This window comes from Anomalospiza imberbis, chromosome 2 (assembly GCF_031753505.1).
Source record: "Anomalospiza imberbis isolate Cuckoo-Finch-1a 21T00152 chromosome 2, ASM3175350v1, whole genome shotgun sequence".
Taxonomy (NCBI): domain Eukaryota; kingdom Metazoa; phylum Chordata; class Aves; order Passeriformes; family Viduidae; genus Anomalospiza; species Anomalospiza imberbis.
The window spans coordinates 64,386,508-64,413,397 of record NC_089682.1 but is presented as its reverse complement, the minus strand read 5'-3'; the positions used below and the strand labels follow the sequence as shown (position 1 = coordinate 64,413,397).

The 26,890-nt window shown below is 36.5% G+C and overlaps 1 protein-coding gene across 4 annotated transcripts in view; it reads left to right on the top strand.

Annotated features, from left to right (window-relative positions):
* The window catches only part of CNTN5 (contactin 5), a 601,944-nt gene extending 577,493 nt beyond the window's left edge, over positions 1–24,451 (top strand). For all 4 annotated transcript variants that reach the window (XM_068181456.1, XM_068181453.1, XM_068181454.1 and 1 more), the window contains 6 exons: positions 1,939–2,173; positions 13,046–13,155; positions 20,011–20,197; positions 20,646–20,758; positions 22,162–22,330; positions 23,942–24,451. In XM_068181456.1, coding sequence (XP_068037557.1) covers positions 1,939–2,173; positions 13,046–13,155; positions 20,011–20,197; positions 20,646–20,758; positions 22,162–22,330; positions 23,942–24,045 — 918 coding nt within the window. In that variant the 3' untranslated portion in view covers positions 24,046–24,451. The remainder of the gene's footprint in view (positions 1–1,938; positions 2,174–13,045; positions 13,156–20,010; positions 20,198–20,645; positions 20,759–22,161; positions 22,331–23,941) is intronic.
* The last annotated feature ends 2,439 nt before the right edge of the window (positions 24,452–26,890 follow it).

Below are 26,890 nucleotides of genomic sequence, written 5' to 3'. Positions count from 1 at the left end.
TCAGGCTTTTCTTCCTGATCTACTGCATGGGTAATTTGATTTTTCTGGATCTTATGTAAACACCAGATTAAATAATAGCTAAGAGAAGGAAATACTTGTAAATTTTTTTGAACACCAATTAAAAAGCAATTATTTTTAATTGTTGAATAATAATAAACTAAAGAGAATCTTGGGAACATATTTGGGATGCAAGATGCAACACAGATGTATGGTCATGCCGGTGGGAGAGTTGCTTTCTCTGCTAATTATAAAAAATAGTAGAACAGAGATTTTTCTTAAGGAGTTTTCAAAACTTCTAGATTCACCATTAACAGTTTCAGATTCATAAAAATTCATATATACATATATATATGTATACATACTCAATAAAAATTCCATCAAAAAAAGATATGGGGTTATAATGAAAAAAGTTTAAGCTTAGCCAGTTTGAGGAGTGATTCAGATGATAAGAGACACACCAAATTCTAATTGTTTAAATTGGCAAATTTTAGGACATCTAAATAGACTGCCTTCTATTGGCACATCTGCCTTTTTCGACATCAGCTACCAAAGACAGGTGAGACAGAACTGATTTCAGTTAGCTTTATATTCTATAAGGGTAAATATCAGCATCTCTCTTATTAGGAGAGAATTTGCTGAATCCTGCACAAAAATACCAGGTGGGTAGAACTGTATCTGATGTGAACGAACTTAATCCCAGTCCCTAATAAAATATAGTAGTACACAGTATTCCTATTAAGTGTCTTTATAGCACTTCCCAGGTGACTGGGTTGGGGGACTACTGGACAGTGTTATAATTCCCACTCAGTCGAGGGCCAGAGTTTTCTTCCCAAAGAAATCAGAGACCCATGGATGAGACTAGGTTGCAAAGTCTGTCTTAGTTTTTCATCCTCTGCCCATGGAGTCATGACTCTTTTTTTTTTGTCTGGGATGTGCAGTGCACAGCTTCAGAAGGATGGATAGAAAATTTTGCCTGCAAGTGAAGTGCCAGGTGATGAGGCGTTCATTTGGAACGTGGAGGGGAGAGGATTCAGTGTCGCCTGCAGCCCAGCTCTGATTCATTTGTCCATTAGCTGCATATCTATGATGGGCATTTCAAGAGAGGGAGTTTAGACACCCATTTTTGGATGTTTCACATAGGTTTAATATGCAGACAGCTGTTAAATATAACCTAGTCCCTAAACTAGTCCATTGACTTCATAATAAATGTAAGCTACTGCTAATTTACTAATTAGCATGAAAAGTTCCATTCATTGAGTTGGACATGTAAGTTTTTAGTTTTTTCACTTTTCAGACTCTAAAACAGATAAAATCCCTTTTCTAACTGCCTGCTTATGTCAGATATGTCCCAATTTAAGTGGCTAATTTCACAGGTCCTCTGAGGAGCGAAAAGAAAATATGTTATTTTCCACCAAAAAAAATAGTAAAAAACTTTTTGAAAAAAAGAAGAAATCTAAGAACAACTTAGATTTATTAAAATGTATCCTAAGTATTAAGTTGAACCCTGTAATTGAATCTCTAAGACCTAAAAGCCCATTTGGAACAGAATTTAGACAGTCTGGCACCCAAAACCCAAAAGAGTCCCACCACAGTAGGTATCACATGCATCATCTTACTCAAAATAAATTGGTCTATATTTTTAAAAAGGCCACTGATAGGGATATTCCACCTACAGATAACTGGTTAAAGCATCCCAATAAAAAATGGGATATATAAAAAAAAACACTTTTCTGACCACAAGAGCTCATTCAGTCGTAGGACAATGACTTGGCTATGGTGATTAGGTGAGGAAGCTCTCCTAGAAGGTACCTCTTTGGAAGCAATTGTCCTTATGAGGACAGGTATGTTAAAGAAAATCCTATAATGGAACTGTGACTTTTTTCTAAATTAGTGAAACTATTTCCAATAATAATTAGGTTTCTGAACTTAATTTTTCAGCCAGTGTCAGAAGAGTTTCAGAGTGGAGAAGGATTTGGATATATTGTAGCCTTCAGACCCAATGGAACGCGTGGGTGGAAGGAAAAAATGGTGACATCTTCAGATGCCTCAAAATTCATCTACAGAGATGAAAGTGTCCCACCTCTGACTCCTTTTGAGGTGAAAGTTGGTGTTTACAACAACAAAGGAGATGGTCCCTTCAGCCCTATTGTGGTCATCTGCTCAGCTGAAGGAGGTCAGTTCAACATGAAGTGAAATTGCATATTGTTAACTATATTAAGCCTTTTATATATCATGCATGCTCTTATAACACACTATTTAAACCTTAAATTACAAATTTCTTTGCAGATGTGCTAAGTAACATTAAACAGGTCTTGCAGAGAAGGAAATGAACTAATTTGCCAAGCTTACCTAGAAGGAAATTACAAAGTTTAGGAACAGATTTCAAGCCATATCAGTTATAAGAAAAAAAAAAAAAAAAAAAAAAAAAAAAAAAAAAAAAAGAAAAGCCACGAAGCTTCATCCTTTATATGAAATCATTAGCCTTAATTTTAGACAGGGTTTCTCTAACACTGAGCAAAGAAAGGATGCTATTTTCTAATGTTTCTGAGATCCATGATCCTTTTTTTGATGGGTTAATCAGACAACAGCTCAAAGAATAAATAAATTCACTTATGAATGTTCATTTCCTAGTTAATGCATTCTAAAAGTGCACATAAAAAATTTTTGGTTTAATTTTTTTTCATTAGTAGAAAGTTCTGACTTTGCATTAATGTCCCAGTATTCAATGTGAATTATTGGAATAGCTCCCAAGATCAAATGAAAAATAATTCTTGAAAATTTGTATTGAGAATTGCTATAAACTCTAAACAGCATTTTGTGGGGCAGAAAAGAACCAAACAGAAACAACCAAGAAACACTAATTGGTACTAGTAAAAGAAGTTGCTCTGTTTTGACAGGACCCAGTGTATGGAAATTCCCACGCACAAAAAAGGCAAATAAATGTTATCCACAAGAATATTTTCAGAAGCTCCATTACTGAAATTTATAAATATCAGTTTTTCTTTGCTATACTATCTTGAGTTATTCCACCGTCTCCTATTAAGACAGTAAAATTAGCAGAGTCCTAGTGCAGATTAGAGGAATTTCATACTCTCTCTATGAAAAAGTAAAGCTGGAAAGCTGGAAAACATAAAATGTTACTTCATATTAACCCACAATAAATCTATAACTTTGAAACCATGATGTAACAGACACTGTCTACCACTATTCTCTCATAGTAATTGCAAAGACTGGAGCTGCTGTTTTTGCGAAAAGTAGTCCCAGTAATTTGGTTTCTTCCACTTTTTGAATCAGGATTATCAAGTAGTCATATTTTTATAAAAGCAATTACATTTTAAAGTGTAAAAATTGCACAGTGCAAGTTGAAAAATGTTGAATTTCCTGTTCCTCGAGGAAAATTGATACTGTGAGGCCAATGGTGATGTTTATATTTTTTAATAATTTCATACTCTTACCAGAAAGTTTTTTGCAAATAAAGTTTTGCAGAGGAAGGGAGACAAACTATTTTTTTTAGTAGCAAAAGTTATTTTAACAGAAGCTGAATGCTGAATTGTAATAATGATTCCTTATACCTGTGCTTGTTATTTGGACAAGACTGGAAATGGAATAATTAGTAATATATAAACAATTTTTTTCTAGCAGTTGTTTTAAAATATGAGCTTCAAAATGGTCTTAAGAGAATGGTAGAATTAACTTTCTCTAGAAATCAGCTTTTCTGATTTGAATTCAGTAACTTGAAAGTATCTATCCATTATAGCTTTGCTAATTCAGTCTCTGTATGTGTCTGTACATGAGGAATTCTATGGGCTTAAATATTTTACAAGACATATTTCAGGGAAAATATGGAATGCTGTGACATTATAGTACAAAATTAATTTATAAAAAGCTTTTCTCCAGAAAAAAAAAACAAGGTAATTTACTGAGAATTTAAAGGAGTAAGGAAACAGTTTATTACAGCTAAATTCTAGGCAATATGAAGGTTGAGGACAATATACATTGTAGTTTGCTATGAAAATGGGGAACTGCTTTTGAAAGAGGTATGGACTGTCATGCCTAGAGAGCTAAACAACTGAAGATACAATTTTTCAAGGATTTCTATTGAACGGTAGATACTAAATAACAATTGACAGTAGAAAGTATTGTGGTCCTAGGGGTGATCCAGCAAAGCCTTAGCTTACTTGCTTTTCATCACATATCCAATTCTTTCAACAAACATCTAGAGAAAACAATAGGATAAAATTATTCAAAATTAAGACTTTATGTTACATATTACAAGTTTTTCCACATCTACAAATGGATATACAATTGTTTAATGACACAGCAAATTTGTCTAAGAAAGTCTAAATCATGTTGCCTTTGCCAAGCACACTGGAAAAAACCGTTTTCACGGGACAGATTCTGAACCATGAGGAAATCTCTTATTAAGAAGGAATGCATCTCCTTTTTCTGTATGACTGTGACAGCACATTGTGTGATTCATATTCAGAGCCCTTTGGTAGTGGCTCTGAGTTGTTCTTAAGCAAGCAACTTGGCAGGTAGTGTTGAGTAAGGTGTTCCTTCAGTGAACACAGCAGACTGCCCTCCGATTGCATAAAGTGATTCTGTCTGGGGCAAAAGGCTTAAAACATTGCCTTTGAAGTATAAAAACTCAGAAATTTGATGAAAACACCGAGCACTTTTTCAGAAGTAAATGGAGTGGCTAACGTTTTTCTGTCTATTAAGTCAGATAATATAATAGAATCATAGAATGGGTTGGAAGGGACCTTAAATATCGTCAATTTTTACAAACTGCTGTGGGCAGAGGACCTTCCACTAAACAAGTTGCTCAAAGTTCCATCCAGCCTGGCCTTGAACACTTTCAGGAATGTGGCATTCACACCTTCTCTGGGCAACTTGTTCCAGGGTCTCACTAACCTCGCAGTAATTAATTTCTTTCTAACAACTAATCTAAATCTCTCCTCTTTTAGTTTAAATTCATTTCCCCTTGTCCTGTTACTAAGTGCCAGTATAAAGTATCTCTGCCTTTTTCATAAGCCTCCTTTAAGTACTGAAAGACTACTGGACATTCTTACTGGGGCCTTCTCCAGGCTGAACAACCCCAACTGTCTTAGCCTGTCTTCATAGGAGAGGTGCTCCAGCCCTCTGATCAACTTCATGGCCTTCCTCTGGACCTGCTAAAGCAGGTCCAGGTCTTTCTTGTGATGAAGACCCTGGAGCTGGATGCAATACTGCAGATGGGGTCTCAGCAGAGCAGAGCAGAGCAGAGCAGAAGGCCAGCGTCCCCTCCCTTGCTCTGCTGCCCACGCTGCTTTGGATGCAGCCCAGGGTGTGGTTGGCTTTATGGGCTGTGAGTGCATACTCCTGGCTCATGTCCAGCTTTTCATCCATGAAAACTCACAAAGTCCTCTCTTTATGGCTGCTCTCAATTAGTTCTTCTCCCACTCAGTGTTTAAGACTGCCCCAGCTGAGGTGCAGAACCTTGTACTTGGCCTTGTAAACCTTAATGAGGTTCCCACAGCCCTCCTTCTATAGCTTGCCCAGGTCTTTCTGGATGGCATCCACTCTTTCAGGTGTGTCAGCTGCAGCACTCAGCTTGCTGTCATCTGCAAACTTGTCGAGGGTGCCCCTGATCTCACTGTCCATGTCATTGATAAAGATATTAAAGAGCACTGGTCCCAAGACAGAGCCCTGATGGACACAACTTGTCACCAGCCTCCACCTGGACATAGATCCACAGGTATTTAGGAGAAAGAATTACACCAGTGGTCACTAAAACATGAACGACAGTGGTGACCCAAAGCTGAAGAGGCAAGAAAGTCTACCTGGTCATAGGTACTTTAAGACCTTTTTCCTCCTTCACCAGTCTTTTGACTTTATAAAAATTATCACCAGAATATAGTTCATGGGAAAGACTGTCCAGGAGCTAAAAGTGCAGATGAATGTAATGGAAGAATAGAGAATAGAATGGAGAATCAGTTAAAAAGGTTGTACAAAACTAGACATATAACCCATGGAGAAAAGAAAAGCAAAAATATGTGTGACTCTTTAGAAAAGGTGTCTTAATTCAATAGGAAAGTTTGAAGGAGAAGCCTTTCCTGGAAAACTTATGAAAGGAAATAAAGCACGTAATCAGAGAGAAAAGAAGAAAATAGACGTCACATGTTAAAAGGGACGATGGGAACCAGGAAGCAGTTCTTAAGAGGGAAGGAGGATGTTGCTCAGAAGATGCAGGATAGAAAAAAAAGATGCACAATTACCTCAATAAGAAGGCAGGACAAAAGCAGACAGTAGACATTTCCAGCAGCATGAAAGGACGAGCCTGAATCTTATATGAAGGAAAACATTAGTAACAGAAAGAGACATGAGGGTACGGCAAATTAGGCTACCTGCCAGGAGAAAGGTTGCAGTATGCAGGCCTCAGGCTGAAAAGGCTCATGAACAGAACAGAGAGAAATCTTCTGACCATACTTTCTGTCAGGAAGATAAGGTATCAGGTTCTTGCTAGAAAATACTGAAACAGCACTGAAATTCAGTGCAGGTATAGATGATTTATCCACAGGAAAAAAAAATAATAATTGTAAAGACACTAGACACTGAAAATAAAGCAATTAACAAAAACAATGTTAGCACTGTTTGTTACAACATAAACATTTATGCATTCTCTTTTTATTGATGACTACATTCCACCTAAATACTGAGGTGATAAGAATTCCAAGTTTGCTAATACAGGCTTTTAGTATCAGGGAAAACCATATGCAATCTCTATGTGTGGCTTTAATTCACTGGAAAATGAAAACAGGGGAAATCACAAATATAGCAATGAAAAAGGAAATACAAGTGTGAAGGTATGATGGCAAGAAGATGGAAAAGGCTGTGCTGATAGCAGTGATGGCCAGGCTGGCTTTCTTTAAAGCATGGCTAGACAACTATGAGCTACACAGGAAAGACAAAATAAAAGTAAGAAGTTGGATGTCATAACATGCTGACGATGTGATAATGTATCAGCAGATACAAAATCAATGGTTGGATAAAACAGAATAACCTTAGGTTCCATGTAATTTTGGAAAAGGGCAATTACAAAAGCTGGAAGTCAAGGTAGAGGTCAATTGCTGATTTCCCTGATCACTTTGGATGCTGAGAAAGACATTTCTAATTGTTGAAAAATATTAAAGAATGCTGTTATTTATCAGAGAATTTAGCTGTTCAGAGTAGTTGGGATAGTAAAAACTAATTAGTAAAGACTAATGACCTTGTGTTCTGGCTGTGCTAATTAGCAGATTCTTTATCCAGTACTGACTTAAGTGAGAAGAAATAACAGTACAATAGCCTTGTTCTGATGAATAATTAAGACACTATAGAAAAGCTGATCATAACAAATAACAGTGGAATGTGTCATCATTAAAAAGCAGGAAATTATTTTATTAACTGGAATTAACTGTTGAAACTAAAAATAGAAGTGTTTTTGGAATGTCTCTAAACAAAACATTTAACAGATATTTGAAGTTTATAAGGCAAGAAATGCTACATTTCTGAGACAGGACATTAAATCGGAGGATCAATAGATGTACCCACTAAAAGATATTCAGAATAAGTAAAAACATACATAATACAATCCAAGTAATGAAAAGGATAAAAATAACACAACTATAGACAAAAAATTAAGGTTCATTTTTTTTGTTTAAGTTGGGAAAATATATAAGGCATGAAAAATTGAAGTAAGTAAGGAATTGATGTTAAATATAATCAAGGAATGGAAAACAATACTGAAAAACTTCATCATTTATTTTAAATAAATAAGATTATATAGACAGTATAACTAATAAGAACGTGAAAGCGAAAATTTCCATATCTGTTGTGAAAATTTCTGGTATTGCTAATTGTCAGAAATTCAACCCTTTCCCAATTAAACAATGCAGAATTTGCTATTCAAATGCACCATAAGTAAAATTTAATCTGTTTTCTACTCAGGGAGATGGGATAGAAATTACACATAAGAAAGACCCAAATGTTTTAATTTGCATCAGGGAATTACTCTGATAAAACTACCACATCCTGGGGCAGCACAAATTGCCCAGAGTCAACAGGGATGGTGCCAACATCATAATGCCACAGATAGCAGTATGTCCGTGCTCAGGGAAGTGCCTTGTCTCTCTGTCCCTATTTAGTTTACAAGTATAGATGCAGCCTAAAAGCACAAGGATAAATATGAATTAGAGTACTCCACAGTATGGAAATAGATGAGAATATAAAAGGAAATAGAAACAAGTTTCTGGGAACCCAGCTGGTTTCAACATGAGTTAGGCCTTTTATAAAGGGGTTTTGTGTTAATGATCGTCATAATGGGTAATACAGGATCAGTTCTGTTCATTTCAGTATCTAGTTTCTCCTTCAGGCATTGACAGAATTATCTCCACAACAATTGAAAGATCTATAATTTTGATAAAGGGAGTAGTGAATACTACTAAAAATTTCTATATAGGAAATAGAAATCCCTGAGCAATACAGGTTAAAGCCTGAAGACTCTCACACTCACTGTTTAAAATGTCCTGAGGGACCCCAGATGCACTTCTGTAATACACACTAGATGCAATGATACTGCACAGAGCTTTTGTTCTTGCTTTGTATGAATTTGTGGTAATTCATCAAGCCAATGGAGATCCAAAGCTCTCAGTTATCTGAAAGTCAAAGGACCATAGAAAAGCCATTGCAATTTTGTTTCTCCATATTTAGACAAATAAATTACTATTTTCTTTTCATTGTGAGGAAATAATATGGAATTACACACCTTTGAATACAGCCTCAATTTCTTTTCTTAAAATCTAAAATTCTTGAGGTCCTGTGATTAATTTCATAGCTAAAGCTGAGCTACTTGGGGTTTAGGTGAACCTGAAAACTAACTGGCAGATTAGCTGTAAACTACAGAGGGTTATTTCCTGATTCTGCCAGATTATCTGTCTGGAGAGATCCTGTGAAAGCTCAGCTAGAGCTGTCTCCAATGACTTTTTAAGGAATTAAATCACAATCCTGACATGCGGGAATTTATTAAGCACTCCTCTGATCAATGACACTAGCCCCATGGGAAGCAGATGTGCAAACAATATAATGGGCACACCCCCACCCCTCACGTGCTGAGGGTAACTCTGTCTGCCATGTCACCTGATGGAAATGAACCATTTGTGTTCATGAAGATGGCAACACTTCTCTGGTAAATTCTTTGTGGAATAAGGCAGCTCCTTATTCCCAGGTGACACTCGGCTGTGTAATAAATCTGGGTTATTCCACAGGGAAGAGAGAGTCATATCAGGATGTACACTGCGATAAAGTGTGCAGGAGAGCATCATTACAGGAGAAGGCTTCAGAAGTTCTACCCAACAAGAAAGAATACTTCAGCACTACATCAAAAATATTCAGGGCAGAGGTCTTCACTTATAGCTCATTCCAATGCTCTTCTAATTTTACTTCTGTTTTAAAGTCTTCTGCAAAGACACTGGTCAGAGAGAAGGTGAAAATAGAAAGGACTTGTGGAAAAGTGAGAATTACGAAGGTCTGTCTTGGAAACAGTAATCTTGTTTCTGCTATTGTGAAATTGGATTTTTTTTTCCATTTTGAGCACAAGATTCTGGAGAAAGTTCTATATCCTGCAGACGGACATTTCACTGTAGATCTAGTGGAGTCCTCCATTTCTCAGGAATGGAAAAAGCTCACTGAAGGTTGTCTGATTTGCTAGATAGTCCATGTGGCTATTTCTAGCAAGGAAGCAAATGCTACCATTTTCTTTACCTACAGGTTGACAGAAGAGGGATGAATTTTCCTGATTTTCCTTCTGATATATCTCTTGTGGATTTTTCCACATAGAGGCATTATCACAGAAATAGATCCTGGCTGAAATCCCAAAATCTCAGTGATGAAGAACTGCCTGCAGTCATAATGCAATTGCTCAGACTGAGGTTCTTCAAATAAGAGCTCAAATTTTGAATAAGACTACTTTGTAGAAATCCTTTTTGGAATCAAAATAAGAACTGAACAGATATGAAGTGATTGGTTGAGTAGTCCTGACTGAGGCTCTGTTCCACAGAAAAATTAAAACAACATAAATTTGAGTAGGCTCTTGAACTTATTTTTTAAGGTAGATCATGTGGAAATCCTTAAGGATGAATATTTCTGGAAAACAGATCAGCTTACAGTCATAAACAGGTACAACACTCTGAGGGCTAGTAACTGATTCTTTTCTTTACTTTCCAGTGTCAAAATTCAGGATTCCCTGTCTGAAAATTAGCAATGAAATTAGTGTAAATACATGTCCTGCCATTTTACAGCCATCCCAAAGACCTTTATATTGATCATGTTTCTTTAAAGTGTGATTGCAGCACAGGGAAAGACAGTGTTTCATGGACATTGCACACAGCCTTATGAGAATTTGCTGTACTGCATCTTTAATTCAAACAAAGAATATTAAAAAGACTATTAAAGATGGCCTTTTTTCTTTCTTAAGAAAGTATGACCTTAGGTAGACACCTATAGGTTTAGCATAGTAACAGGATCTGAAGAAAATAATATGATTATAGCATCAGTGACCGTAAAGAAAAAGCTAGTGAACCTATCAAACTTATCATTAGTTTAAGATACAGAGAACCTATGACACTGGAATGAACCAGAGACTGTATTATATCACCAGAAATTATATGGTCCTCATCATATCTGAATCAATAAAAAATGCTCTTTAGTCTCCAAAAACTTTCAGACAGTCCTACTATATCTTATTCCCAAATATATAATTTCTGCTGTTTTGCTGAACACTATTCTGAGTGCCTAATATCAATGAAACTGCAGTGAATTATTTCTGAATATGTGAGAAATACATTTTCTTCACATAAAAAAAAATTCCAAACCATTTCTGCTCCATTTGTTGAAAACATTTTTTAAAAATATCAGAAAATATTCTGTTTATACATTCAAGCAATGTATAAACCACTCCTAATGAATGCTATGAAGAGGAAATGATACCTGCATTTATAGAAAATTTAAAGTCTGCCAACCAACATTTTGTGTACATCTCAAATTATTTATATCACTGCAATCTTTTCTGACAATATGGTAATTGCTTCAATAATACAAAAACTAGAAAATAGCTTTTGCCACAGAAATCTTAGTAGTACATAAAATAGAAAGCAGGATGTAACTGTTGAACAGAAAATCATATTATGAGCCATATATTTCTTCATAATGCAATTCCTTCAGTATTGAATTCAAAAGATCATTTCTTTTATTCCTGAACATTTTTTTTATTCTTTATTACCGAAAGAGTTCCAAACATATTTTATACTTATTAGTAATACTCATTGTTGGCAAACTCCACTTTGTATCACATCAGAATGAGTTATTTTCTTCAGATGTAAATTAAAAAAGAGATCAAAAAAGAGTAACAAACATTAAAAGTCTGACATCAAAAGGCATGAAAAATTTGTATGAACCATGTCAAAAATATTTGTAGGGCAACAGTGCCAGAACAACATCTGCAGAGAAAGGACGATAGTTAATGAGTCAACACTGATACTAGGTATCTTACATATTAGGTGGTTTGATCACTGAGAAAAATATGTAATTTTATCTCAGGCTGCTCTGTAAGGAGACTGCTTTTCCACAAACCTGTTAAACAAGTCCCCAATACCCCATTTTTCAGAAAGCTCTTTGATGTGTCTCCCAGTGACATAAAACCAAGACCTCTGCCTGCCCTTCAGAAGCAGATCAACACATTAGAAATGTAATGAGGAACATTAGGCCAAGGAAGAAATCATAGGTTCTGTGACTAGAGGCAAATGTGAATTTGCATTTTTGCTAAGTGAACTACACCAGAAAGGTGGAGAAATGCCCTATTGTGTGCCGCAGAGTATATGTAGAAGCCTTGCCTCCACAACCTGTCTTTAAGAAAGTTTTCAGTCATGTTTAGGTAATAAAGCAAAAGACCCACAAGATTTCCTTGACTCATGTACCAGTCTCTTACAAGACAATTTTTGGACTTGTCACTCCCAGTGTACTGTAACAGGTGATACAACTGAGTAGTGGGGTGTTCAGTAGCCTGTCATGGCAAATATCTGGGGACTTTTACTCAACTTCCCAACCACTGAAAGAAGCTGGGCCTCTATAAAGCATTCATTGATGTGAAAGTACAAAGGCAAACATGCCTGTGACTACACTGTTGAGTAAGTGTGGTGTGTAAAGCATTCTACAGCTTCAGTGAGCATCCTGGCCATGCCCCAGTATCACCAAAGGGCACCCAGCCAGGCTGGAGGACAGAAAGGATTATCTGTTCTAGATAATCAGGTGATCAGGGCTGCAGAGTGTTTTATGAATAGCATGGAGATAGAAACAACAACACGGGGCTAATGGAAACAAACACAGGTAATCAGAGGGACAGACTTTAAGTCAGTGCGTCTATAAAAATGTGCACCCAAGGCCTAAAACAGTAAATGCTCCACAGCAGAGAGAAGGTGGTACATCCCAAACACTGGTGCCTGTGACTTTGAGGATATAATAACATAGTCTTAAAAAAAGAATCTTTCACACAGCATTTCACTACAGTGCTGGGTATCATTTGCTATTCAGTATTGCCCCAGGGCAGGACTGACTGAGCACCCCAGCAAGGCATTGCTCATCCTGAGCTGACAGAATGGCACTAAGAAGCCACAAATAGAATGAATGCTCCGTTTACTGCTGCAGTTAGGGCTATGAAAGGGGTATGTGGAGACAGGGGACACATATACAAATATTAAAGCTGTTTTAAAAAATCACAGACAAGAGATTCTGTCACAGTTTGCTGCACCCATCATCAGTGATGAGATATTGATGTAGCATGACACAAATAAAGAAATACAACAATAATAATCTCTTCATCTTGTTCAGTTTTTCATGTTCCCCCTAAGTGTCATACCTTCTTGCGAGTATTAAGGTAGAATAAAGAAAGTAAATGACAGCTTCAGATGGACGGTTTTTGATAAATACAAGCTGTTACAGTGGAGGTTTATTGTTTCAATTTTTCTTAATACAGAACCCACTGCCGCTCCCATCGATGTCAAAGCTACGAGTTTATCTGTATCAGAGATTCTTGTTGCGTGGAAACATATTAAAGAAAGTCTAGGAAGACCACAGGGATTCGAGGTATGAACACAGAATATCGTAATGAGAAGTCTTGTTGCTTTTGAGAGTGTTGCATTCTGTTAACATGTGCAGTAGGAACTTCAATAGGAATTATTCTTGTTTTAGTCTACATACCACTGGCTGTGGAACAACAGTCACAGCTGTAGCACCAGAACACCAGAACATTTTTTATTTATTTGTGCTTGAAAACTGTTCAACACCAGTTCTTGTAAGATCTCTTTGTCACTTCAGAAAGAGCTGAAAGAACTGCAAGTGACCCAGCATGCATCATTCACAGACTGGGGAAAATTAGGTATTGACTGTTTCCAGCTCTAAGCGACCAGTTCAAACTTGTTATTTACTGACAGCAATCAGCACAGAGAAAGGAGAGAGCCTCTGCATCCATGTACTCTCATCCCACAGTGGCCGAGGGACATCTGCTGGGCAGACGGTAACAACAGGATGTCAGGAGGGAAGCAGCAGCTGCACAGTCCATAAATAAAATGCTGCTTAGAGACAGCCCTTCCTGACATGGGAGAGTGAACCCGCCCTGGCAAGGGACCTCCTTGCACTTTTGGATACAGTTTACAATCCAAACCTCCAGGAACAGATCAGATCTAGTAGCACACCTGTCTATTCTTTTGGGCCATCACCACAACCCACCCTGACCTTGTGGATCAGGCTGTGCTGATCCTCATTAAATAGTCCAGCTAAACCAAATTAACAGATTTTGGGATGCAGGCTATTTGTCCTGCTTTAGACCTTTAGATAGTGCTGACTCATTCCTGATTTTCTACAGTAACACTGAAAAGAGAGTAAACGTGTAGGTCTGAAGTAGGCACCAATCATGCATGTGGGTGTCAAAAGATAACTTGTGATCTACTGGCACAGGGTGTCTCCCTGATAGCATGTCTGGGCAACCACAGGGGCTGGTGGCTGTCACTGATAGCCTTAGGAAGGAAATGTAGGTGTCTGGGCAGCATCAGAGTCAGCACCTTCTCCAGCTCAGCCTCTGGCTGGCCAGCCACAGCCAGGACAACACATTTACCTCATAGCTCAGATGCAGCCAGTTAATATTTTTATACCTGTTTCTGTAGCCTGTTGATATATTGGATAGCAATATTTCTATTAATATCTAGCACCGTGCAAATGGGCTGTGACTTCGGCATGTCCCCTCAGGTCTAGCATTTGTTTAGGTCTTTTTTCCATCTAGGTCTGCATGCTAAACTCTGCTAACCCTCTGTCAGTTTTCTTTCATTGGTCTTTTCTCCCACTTCTTTCTTACATTAAATATGTTTCTATTCCTCTGCACATAGCTTGCCTCATGCAGCAAAAGTTATATTTGACCATTTTACCTTTAAACCTGCTATTTATAAAGAAAACAAAACTGTATCTGATAGAGATGATATTCATCTTGCAAATACTATTCCTCTCCATGTTGAAGTGTTCCACTTGTTAGTAAACTGACTTCAATCTTGAGACCAGTCTTTTATCATCTGAAATAACTTACTTGCTGCACCCTGTCTTTTTTCTTTTCAGAAAGGTGTCTGTTTATTTTTTTTTCTCAGCTATCTTAATGTCTTTAAAATTATACCTACTGTTTTCACTCTTATCCTCATTCCATCCATCAAACTTATTCTCAAAATGTTCTATTAACTTTGCATTGCATATTTTAAAATAAAAAATAGATTTTCTTTCTAAAATGTAAATTCATTTCCCTAGGAGCTTATCCTTTCACAGCATGAATGGATTTTTGCATTTATTTGCTTGTCACATAACACTTCCCTTAGCTCTACAGGTGTGTCCTAGCAATGGCTGTTACAGGTAGGACAGTGGGCTTGCTTTGTGTCAGAGGTGGTCTTCTGCACTTAGAAAGTGCTCTGACCTTTGGAGTTTGGCATACTTTGATCCAAACAGTAATATTTGACAGCTCTACATCTCTCACAGATTTTTCTCAGGTACAAATCTGAAATGCCTATTAATACAGGACAAGTTACTAACAGTGAACTTTATTAATAATTTGGCTACTCAGTCTGCTGTACACCAATTTTAGGATTATAGCATGAAGATTACAGAGTAAATATTTCAAGCCAAGGACCTGCAATTGACCTAACAAAAAAACTGAAATATAAAAAAAATTTCACTGCTCCCTTTTACCTCCTCCCACAAAGGAATTACAGGAGTCTTCTAAGTACTAATACCTTTTAAGGTACTACCTTTATCTGGGGAGATGAGGGTGTTTTTTCCTCCCCATCCTACCGAACCCCATCCTGCTCTTTCTGTCTCAGTTCATTTAGCCAGAATTCCTCTGCCCACTTTCTGACAGACAAATCTTCCATGGAGTAATTGACTCTCCTCCATCCTCACAGGAATGATTACAATCTGAGCAGCACTTACTCAGTAAATACAAAAGTAAATGTTGCTGTTCTGCACAATTCAACAGGAGAGAATAACTTCTTAGGATGGTATTGCTAGATCTCTTCAATTCCATTGTTGGGAAGGATTTCATCAAAAAGGAGGTAATGATTTATAGGATCAGTACAATGAGTCAGTGTATTATAATATTCACTTAAGTACACTAGGTCCACACTATCAGCCCAATTTTCCTAACATACTGACAGTTGGCCTTTAAAGCATCCCCACAGGCAAAAAGGAAAGGAGTCTGTGTAGGAAGACACTGGGGCTAAAATCCACCCCCCAACAAAAAAACCCCGGAAGTTCAGAACAGCTTTATGTTGTCCATATTATTTACTTTCTTAAGAGTCTCTTTCACTTGTTGGGAAAACTCTTAATTTCAAAACTGATTCTGAAAGTTCATCATTTGTTCAGTGCAGTGGAAAAAAAGCCTTAGTACTCCTTTATCCACAAACAGCAAATAGATAATTCACAGAAATGCAGTAATTTTGATAAAAGGATGAATTATCTTTTTTCAGTTTTTTACTTCTTTTCTAATGTAGAATTATTGTGGGACACAAGTAAAGAGCTGCCTTCAGTTCAATCTGAATGAAAAACAATCTGACTAGCCACTCTGCTTTCATGTCTCAATTCGTATTCTGGCTGTGGTCATCATAGCAGTGACAACCTCCTACACAGTCTTCACATTTCTGGCCTTTTGGCAACAGCATTATAAAAGGGGCAGCTATTTTCTTAATGCTTGAATGTTTGGGCTTTAATCAACCAAAGTGACAGAATATTTACTAAATGTGGACAAGTTCACAGTGACCCACTTTCACTCTGGCCTTGCTTGCACTTTGGACTAAGGAGTAATGAAAGGCAAAAGGAACTTGTCCAATTTCACGTTGTCATCCTTGAAAGGCAGTGTTAACTGTTATGTCACATGAGTTATATGCAAGGTTTGCTGCCCTTATTTGCATCTTCCAAAGCACATATTATTCCTGCCTCAGTACAGGTTTGTCAGCTGTCTGCCCGACCTTACTAAATATATGCCAGCTACAGTCTGATAAAGTAGAAGCAGCTCAAAAACTTTGTTAAAGTTGTGGAAAAAATATAGTGTGTTGTTCATACTTATTGTTTGGAATCTGTAAGCTGAAGGTTATAAAATCTATTTAAGCCCAAGGCAATATTTTCTTTTTTGTTCACTACAGGTAAGGAAGGAAAACAGAAAGAATTACTGACTGGAAGAAGAGATATTTGGGGTTTCTTTTTTCTTTTCCAGAAAGACAAGGTTAATACTTAAAGATAACTGAAAAAGCTCATGTGTTTTTTGCTGGAGTTCCTCTAAGGGACAGGAGTTTGATTAATACAATCAAAAGCCCAACTTGAAGCAAACAAATAAATAAAATCAAAAAATAATAAAAAAAAATATCTTGAGTGACAGATTCAGAGAGGATTATTTGATATAACAACTTGGTTTATTGTATTATTTATTTAATAAAACCATATTATGGCACTTCAAATAGAATTAATCAATATTTTGCTGCTTCTCAGTTGCACTTTATCTATTTTTATAATGGAATGGATAATTTTATCTACATGGTATTGGATTTTTTTTTTTTATTTAGTGAAGTACACCTTGAAGTAATTTAGAAAGAGCATATGGATATTTTAACTGCAGCCTAGAAAAGCAAGACAGAAATTCTACTTAATTTAGACTCTTACTTGATATGCTTAATTTGTAGCTTTAATTTTCTGTGGTCGACAGAAAGAATAGCCAGCCAGTAACTCTGACTTTACTGCATTTAGTGAAGATGACCTGCAATTAGATCATATTACATTATGACAAGGAGCGCATAACCTAGAAACCAACTTAGGGAAAAGAGTAGTATAATTTAAGATACTTCTTAAACTTAAAACCTCAAGGAAGTGGTCTGCAAGTATCTGAGGTAGAAGAATTTTAGACAGAAATATTTTTTTTTTAAAAGATTTGCTTTTAACTATTGCTTAATACATGATCAGAGCAAAGCAGGTTGCTCCTCTTCAGCTCAAAGGGATGGGTGTCTGGAAATCAGGTATCAAAGTTTACTATTTTTGGCTAAAAACAACAGAAAGTCCAGAAAAAATGTAAAACCTCACAAACAAGAATGCATTAAACAGACAAAATGCTTTCTTCCCCCCTTTTTCTTTCAGTTTTTAAATATGGACTACTTTTTTATGATTTATGCCTCATGCTTCATGCTATTATCAATATTCAATGCTATCAATACAGGTTACTATGAAAACCTGTTCTGTGCTATAGATCCCTTCTGAGAAGTTTAAATTAAGGTTACAGAAAATAAGATTTTAAAAAGAACCAGCAAACACAGAGAAGTGTAAATAAACAAACCCTCTATTTTATGGTATATGTCTCTTACTTTTAGACATCAGAAGTACCTTCATTTCAGTTCAAATCAATGTAAATCCCCACACCATCTACCTCAGTCAACAGTTTTTGGAATTTCTTTGTTTTATAACTACTTCTTTTATTTCCTTTGGTCATCAACAAATGTGTTGATGTTAGCATGTGTTACCACAAAAAAAAAAAAAAAAAAAAAGAGAGATCAAAGTTAATTCATGAACATTTCATTAGCATGAGACATGATGTGTCCTGTGAATAAACACAGCTATTTGTAATTTTGCTTCTGGCTTTCTAGAAAAATGAGAAAAATTTCAGTTTCATTTCCACCCCTTCTACTGTTCACCTGTGTAAGCGTAGTCAACTCACTTTTCCTTTGTGACCCTTTTCTTGTTGGATCCCCAGCAGACTGCAGGGTCTGGATGATAGGGTCTCCAGGACACATGTTTCCCCTCACTGCTTGTTCATACAGCGCTCAATATTGTGCAGTACTCACCATTTGTACATCAAATTTGTTAGGATGCATCATGAGTAAAATGAAAGGAATTTGACTGACCAAGAGATAATAAGCATTGTAGATTCAATAGTAGGATGTGAATAAATGGTTATTCATTCCTTTTTCTTTTAAAGAAAAGAAAACTGACTATGAATAGGTGTTATTTCAGATATCAGTAGCTTTGGTCAAGTATTCATGCAGCAAAATACCTCAGTGAATCACACTTTTTTCAGAACAAATGGTGACTGCAGCTAGATTTGTGAACTGAGCTGTAACTGATCTAAGAATTAAAGCAACAGCTTTTTTACATGAGATAATGCAGGAACACACAAAAAAGACAAATACTTGAATTTTACAGTTGAAAGAGCGGACTGTGAGCTGACACAAATATACCCTCAAAGTTAACAGAGCACTTTTCTCAAGTAAATATAGGACCTCAAGTGTATATTTTTGCAACCAGATCTTTTTTTCTGGCAGTCCTAATGCAATTAGAAAAGGTCAACATTGTGCTCATCAGTCTTATTTTCATGTGAACCCCTTGGGGTTTTTTTGGTTCACCATTTCCTGGGAGACATTCTCAAGAGTTCTGTCTTGTCCGTGACCTTTTTTCTCAGAGGCAAAGTTATCCCAATACAATGTAAATAACTTATTAAGAGATAACCAGCTTCACACAAAAGGTCAAAATGTGGAAGAAAAGCAAGTAGGTCTCAGCATGAATAAAAGTAAGCTGAGTATAGGTCTTTGAATGGCATGTTAGGGACATCTCCTGTTAGGCAAAATAGGGCCCCATGAGAATTGCCTAACTTGTGTAGCTCACCTAGATACATTTTCTCCACTTACACCCTGCAAGTGCTTGGTCCCTAAGAAAAAGAATGGCCAGATTCTCAGTTCAGCTTTATAACCTCTTTGAGATTATGATAAATTTAAAGATACTAGAGAATAAGAATTAAGAACCACCAAAGATCATTTAGAGATTCATTTTATGTCTGAAAAGGAAGGGCATAAACATATAATCAAAACTTCATTTACCAGAAACCTGTTTATATCCAAGAACTAAAACTGAATCCATTTCTTTCTTTTTCTTCTGTTAAGCTTTTTCAGATGATTAAAATATTTTCATAATTGTTCTATCATTGCCTATTCATTGGACTGATAAGAAATCTGGATCTGAGTTGCACCAGGCCAAGAGAATATTGCTTACAACACTTAACTGATGCAGTCAGAGTTTTCCAGGGTGAACGTAGATATTCTGGTGGCCTACCAGAGGATGAGTTCTCCTTGAATGTTGTCCTTCAATGATGAGTTCTCCCTGACAAAGTTCACCCTTCTGCTCTTCTGTCTTACAGTAACCTCTTCCATGTGCTCCAGGTCACACCACAATATTCCAGGTCTTGCCATTTTGCAGAAGAGAGTGCCAAATGGCTTGAGATCAAACTGCAAATCCCATATGCTTAAAGGGGTCTAATAATCAGAAAAAGGCATAAATGGCAAAAATGTGTCATATCCACAGGATAACAAGCACAAGCATCTGGCAGCATGAGCTTGCCAGGTGCCTATATTAATCCTTCGTTTGGTTGCTTGTTGGCAGGTTGGTTACTGGAAGGACATGCAGCAGGAAGAAGCAGCAGAAAAGGTCAAAACAGAGGGAAATGAGTCATCCATCCTCCTGACAGGATTAGAAGGAAACACATTATATCATCTAACAGTGAGGGCATACAATGCTGCAGGGTATGGGCCACCTAGCACTGCTGTGCATGCAGCAACCAAGAAATCCCGTAAGTAATCTCAGTACCTTTGCTAACAGGAAGAAATCTGGGAGCAACCTCTGTCCCCTTGGGGTTTTATTTATTAAGAGTGTATAATAATCAGGAATCATTTATAGCTTTGATTCATGGCTTTGCTTTGATGTTTAGACATTAATTCGTATGACTTTGCATTCATAACAAAGGTTAATTTCCTAGAAAACAAGGCATTTTGTACAAATGAAGAGAAAAGAGCTCAAGTTCATAAGCTTTGTGGAATTAATGGCGTGGGTGGAATAAATACACTATAATCTACTAAGTTACACTCCTGATGAAAAAAGATCTTAAATGTTCCATCTAGAGTTGCAAGCCTGGTAACACTACCAGTTTTAAATATAAAGAAAGACTAAATATTTTTATTTTGTTTTTAAAGAAACTACCCATAAAAATATATATGTGTACATGTTTTTTTTCTTCTCAGCTCCCAGCCAAGCACCAGGCAATATTATGTGGATACAGGATGGCTCACATGTGTCTCTTGGGTGGGAGCCAGTCAGACCTCTAGCTAATGAATCTGATGTAATGGGATACAAGGTTAGTGCTTCCCCTTCCTTGCTCACCTTTCTCTCTTCCAAGAAATTGCTCCTCTTCTTTGTTGGCTTTTTTTCCCTTTCTTGTTCCCCTGTGCAAGTGAAGCATGCTCTACAAACTGACTCCAAACAGCTCTCTCTGTGAGAAGCAATAAAAAAAATTAAAATGAGAGACAGGTCTCAACATATTTTTGTGTTGTAATTTTCAAATAGCAAACTCTATCTGACTCCCCTCTATCTCAGGGGGTCAGTCCATCCTCTCTGAGTCAGCAGTGGCTATTCATAATATCAGACTACAATGAAATTTCTAAGAACTCTTCAATTGAACTGTGTTTGCAGTAGGATTTAGAGAAATGCAGAATAATGACATATCTTTAATTTACATTAAAATTATTTTTTTAAGCAGTAACACAAGTACTTCAGGTTTTTTTGTGATCATGTTAGTGATGGTCAACAGCACTGAGGGTAACCTCTGGAATTTAAAGTATCAAAGTTTTAAAGATTAAAATCCAGATTAACAAATAACAAGTCATAAAATCAGAATTCATTGCAATACCTTAAATAAAAGTAGAATGATTTCAGTGTTTTTAGAGAAGTGTGGAGTCTGGGTTTTTTCAGAGCCGATATCAAATCATTTCTATGGACTGCAATCTCATATCTCCTCTGTTACATCAGGAAATATCACTGAAAAGTATAAAATGGTTCAAATAACCAAAAACTGTTCTAACCTTTATCAAAATAGTTGATATTCTGAAATAGTAGAGGTGACTTCTTTGGTTTTTCACACCTCTCTGACCTTTTCAATTTTCTCTGGGAGCAGAAACTCTTATGCAGAAATACCAAAAAGACAGCTACGTACTGATTTGCTTTCCTCCCACATGCCATAAATTTGTATTGAGCTTCACAGGAAATGCAGGGACAGATCTGTGCTGTTGTCAGTGGATTTAGCTAGCTCGGGTAAACACAGTAAATACATTATTCAGGCTATTTTCCTTACATTTGAAGTCGGGTTCTTGATCCAAAAATGCGAATATCAACATGAACTTTGGGATAAGAATTTGAACCAAATGGAACTCAAAATAGATTTTGAAATTTTGGAGATAAAGTTGTGCGACACCTAATGCTGAAGAGGGCAAATCCCCTGTCTTTGCTCTAGGTCATAATCTATGTACTTTTACATTCATGAATCTCTATAATAGTTTTCTATTACTGTTTTGAAGCCACTGCAGGAAGGGAAGAGTAAAAGCAAAGTCTGTTCAAATACAATGTCAAGAAATCCCTAATGAAAGCATGAAACTGTTAACATTGCAGTGATTGTGCTACCTACACAATAGATAGCACAGAGCTTGATGTCTGGCACAGAGCTTGAATGACCACTGTGACCACTATCTACTTTATCCACCACAGGTGTTATTTCGTCAAGAGGGCCAGAGCAATAGCCAAGTTATAGAAACACAGAAAACCTCTGCAGTGGTACTTCTTCCTGATGTTGGGGTCTACATCATTGAGGTCTGTGCAGTCAGTGAAGGAGGGGATGGGACTGCAAGTCCCCAGATCAGAGTTCCGTCTTTTTCAGGTAAGATTATACTTATATTTGAAAGCATGGTGATTATAGCAATGCCCATTACCTCTTTTTCTCTACCAGAAAAATAATGTTCTCGCAATTCTTTAGCTATTAAACAAAAGCATTGATTTGAGTCTTTAGTTCATTAGAAACAAAGGTATTTAGTGACACGTGGGATGTTTAAGATCATCTGAGGCAACCATGTGAGGCTGATGAACAAAGAAGATGATTTATAGGAAAGCTCTCTCTTTTGAGGATAACATCTAAAAACCTACCTGAGTTAAAAATGCTTATATGAGCACTAGTGTCTTAAATAGCTATACAGTGAGCTGGGATGCAATCCATAGAGACTAGCAGTGGAGCCTTGACAGCAATTCAGCTAATCATCTGAATTTTAGTATTAAGACATGAGCACCTAAGGACATCTGCAATGTCCTAAGGCATCCCAAACAGAGCTGGAAGATGGGGTGTGGGACGTAGGGGATGCACACATCATTCTATACCACCAGCCAGAGGTGTACTACGTAACACATCTTAAGTGGCATGGATTTTGGTAGCTAACCTCAGTGTACGTGCCTGCTTGAGAATAAGCTGAATTTCTCTTGAGTCTAGTGGCTCCCTTGCACAATTATTACTTTAATTATTAACTTATACCAGTATTAAAGTGTTATCATTAGGTAAATTATGATGTCTAGCTGCTCTCTCCTCAGTTACTGTGATATGTTAAAAGAATTTAAAATATCAGTATTACAAAGGTAAGTAAGGGATGGGAGGATTAGTGGCAAGAACAACAAAAAAATAACATAATCTTTGCCTAGACATAACAAGGCATTTTAATTATAACCTTCTGATAACACTTTAAAATTTTATTAAATATTGCTCTTTGATCCTTAAGGCGCACTAACCAAAAGGTGTGACCCTGAAACTTCAACCTAGAGCTACAGTTTCAGCTCTAGTCTGGTCACAAACTGCAGTGCTGTCAGCAGAATGCACTAATCCCTACCCCATGGGATATTTATTTCATATATCATAGTTCTAGGCCACAAAGTCCTCCATCTAATTAGACTATGCATATCACATTTGTTTCATTTAGGACAATTGCTGTCCAAATAAACCCAGTCTGGTTCCCTTCCCATCTTGTTGCCACTACTACCTCAGAGCACAGTTCCCCTTAGCATGGCCTTTTAAGACAGTGCTGTGATCAAAAATCAACACTGCACTAATGGGCCAAAGACCACTTTTTCCTCTGGACAAGGCTTGGGATAAAGGACTAGCTTCCATTCCTTGTTCCTGGGACAAAAATTTGTGACTCAGGGCAGCTTCTGCAGCCTAATGCTGTTTTGAAGATTAAGACACAAAACCATATATCCTTTCGGAATTTCCTATTAATTTGTAAACTGAATATGAGGATCCAGAATGCAAGTTGCTGTAGGTATCATCATAAAATCCCATCTGTGTAGGGAGCCCATTTTGTGACTGCAGTTCTCACACAGTAATCCATTGCCTAAAAATTGGTCTTTTGCTGAGGGTAAAAGAATATAAATTTGGGCAAAAGCTAATATCTAAATGTACTGAGAACCATTTGCATCATTTGTTCCTTAATTACTTTGTTTTTCATTTCAGGAGGGAAAGTAACAAGTGCTCAGTCCACCTTACATGTGTTGTCTACTTCCTCATCCTCTGTCACACTGCTTTTGGCACTGATGGTACCTTCGACCTCATGGTGAAGGCTGCAGACTTTGTTGATGTTGTTATTTGTTTGCTTTAACTTGATGACACCAAGGGATGGAGTTTTATGTCCGTGGAGAAACTGAAAACCCACGCTAATGCTTAAAGACCCATCAAAATGCCTGTGGTGCACTGAGAGGAGTGTTGGAGACACGGTCAATAATTCATCAGGTTTTTATCTCTTCTTTATTTGTAAAAGTCCTCTGGGGAGGAGACCCTTCTTGGCCCAAAAATATGCAGATTGTATGTAATAAACATTTGTAAGCAAAGGTAATTTCTGTCAAATGTATTTTCCTTTTTTAATATGTTCAAATTTGGTGAACCCAGTCATGTATCATCAGGTGTTTAAAGGGTGGTGTCTAGTGCAGTACACCTGTATGGTTTGGAGAAAAGAAATCCTTTTTTGAGTGTGGAAAAAAGTTTGATACAGCTGGTTGCTCCTACTCACAAGGAAGAAAAACACATTTTATGTACAAAGACCTCTGCAAAAGTAAAGAATAACTTGTCCTGAAAATATATAATATGTATACATTTAGCAAAAAAAATTGTCAATGGAATACTAGACAACTTACCCCAGAACGTAGCAAAATGGAGCAGAAAATCCTTTTATTTTATTACCAGGTAAATGGAAAACTATTAAATACAAGCTTAGGAGGAAACCAGTCAGTGTTTATCAAATACCACAAGCTTTCATATCCAATGGAATTTTCAGTAGAAAATAAGAAATCAATTCCTACTGCATATGACAATGAAAATTTCACTGGGCATTTAAACATTATCTACATTAAGCTACTAAGAGGACAAATAAAGCAATGCAAGGAGATAAATCTACTTTTCCCAATCACTTCCCAGCTGTAACTTTCTTTTTCCTCTGCGTCCAATTTTTGGTAGCTTTCTATGCTTTTCAGAATGGAATTATCCACATATCTACAGACTGCAGTAGGATATATTTTGGAGAATTTTGTTTCTGAGAAAAAAATACTTGGAAAAGTGCTACAGAGCATCATTCCAATTATTTATCTAATTGGCTCCATTTCTATAGCTTACTGGAGATTATTCTTGTAGGTGTAGTGTGCGATCAGTTCTAATCCCCACTTTTTGCTGTACCAGACAATTTTTTACTCAATAGACAATTTGGACAGTTTTTCTACATTGGAAGGCCTTCCCATGTACTAGAACCTGAGGAAAAATGACGCCCAGGGAAGATGGTGTGCATGTTTGTACAATCATGGTGGGCACAGTGTTATGAAGGGCAGCATTTTGCTAACATCTAGGAAAAACATTGCACTTCCTGGGAAGAATCAAGTCAAAAATGGTTAACATGAAAGTCCTAATAGCGTAGTTCTTCTAGTTGTCTATCTCTCTAAAAGTTTCAATGAAAACCTATTTTAGCTGATGGGTTCCCAATTCAAAATGCTATTATTTTGCCAATTCACTAGCAAAATATTTTTTGGTATTTAGATAATACACTGCAACTGTGCTTTTTCTCAGCTTCTTCAAAACAGCTACCAAAAAAGCACGACAGAGATAAGAAGGTGAAAAGCTGATAATGACTAAATATTTTTGCTCTTGAATATTTTATCAGTAAAATTTTTCAGAGGAGGTTCAACTAAAATCTTTGCTACCCACTAATATTTTAAATAATTTTCTTAAAAATGGTTTTTGAAATTGCTTAAGTCACCATGTTGCTCAGAAAACAAATGCAGCATAGAATTGACTGTAGATATATAGAAAGAAGCCTTCTATATCTCTGCTTCTAGAAAAGCCTTTGAGATCGAAGGAAGGTGTAAAGTACCTTGCTGCTAGAGCAAAATCATAGAGAATAACTACCTGCTGTCCCTTGTAAAACAGCAGCATTGCTACTGTGCAGAAAGCCTGCATCAGCAATCCATCAACTGCCAAAATGTTAAAATAAATAAGAATAAAGTGATGAACCAAAAAGTCAAATGGCTATTTTATAAATTAGTTATGCATAATTTCCTCTATTTTTTTATACAGTTGCTTGCCAATGCAGTTCATTTCAGAGTATTCAAATAGGCTACATTCACTGCTGGTGGCATTTGGTTAAACATTCTGATAACAATAAATGGATATGCTTTATAGGAAGAAAAAAAGTCTGATAAGGAGACAGAGATCCATCTAGACACATCTCCCTCTCTAGTATGAAGGTACAAATAGAAATACTGAACATACCATCATGTAATCTAGTTGCATTGCAGGGACAAAAGGAGGTATGTTTTATATTCAACATGAACAGAATAAGTATTTTACATCTTAAATATATTAATAAACATGTTTTAAAAGTTTAAGTACCTATGTATTACCTATTTGTTACTTTGTAGAAGATGTTTCCTTATCATGACATTTTTAGTTGCAAGGGAAATCTTTTTCCTTTTTCATGTAAAAGATTGTAATAGTGCAGTCTGGCGTCTCTGAGGAGACTGTATTTTTGTATAATGTCACAGGATCTGTTCAGAAAAAAAATAATTAGAAAGAAACCTTGTTTCACAGACCAAAATAAAGTTGCTGTCATGGCCCATATCAAAATGTTGGATATATTGTATACAATCTGTATATATGCTATATATAATGGTATATACAATGTGGAAGACACAGTAATATAATAGTTTCTGTGTACTGTTCTTGTAACATTAGATCTTTTTAATAAATTATTCTCTTTTTATTGACTTTTATCTTATCTCCTGTCATCTCCTCAATTATATTCATAAAGTTCAAGGTGACACAATTGTTTGGTTTTCAGCAGCAAGAACCTTTAAATTACATGATTTTCAAGAAGAAAGAGATGAATCTGCAGTGGTGAATTTGGAAAATGTGGACATTAAA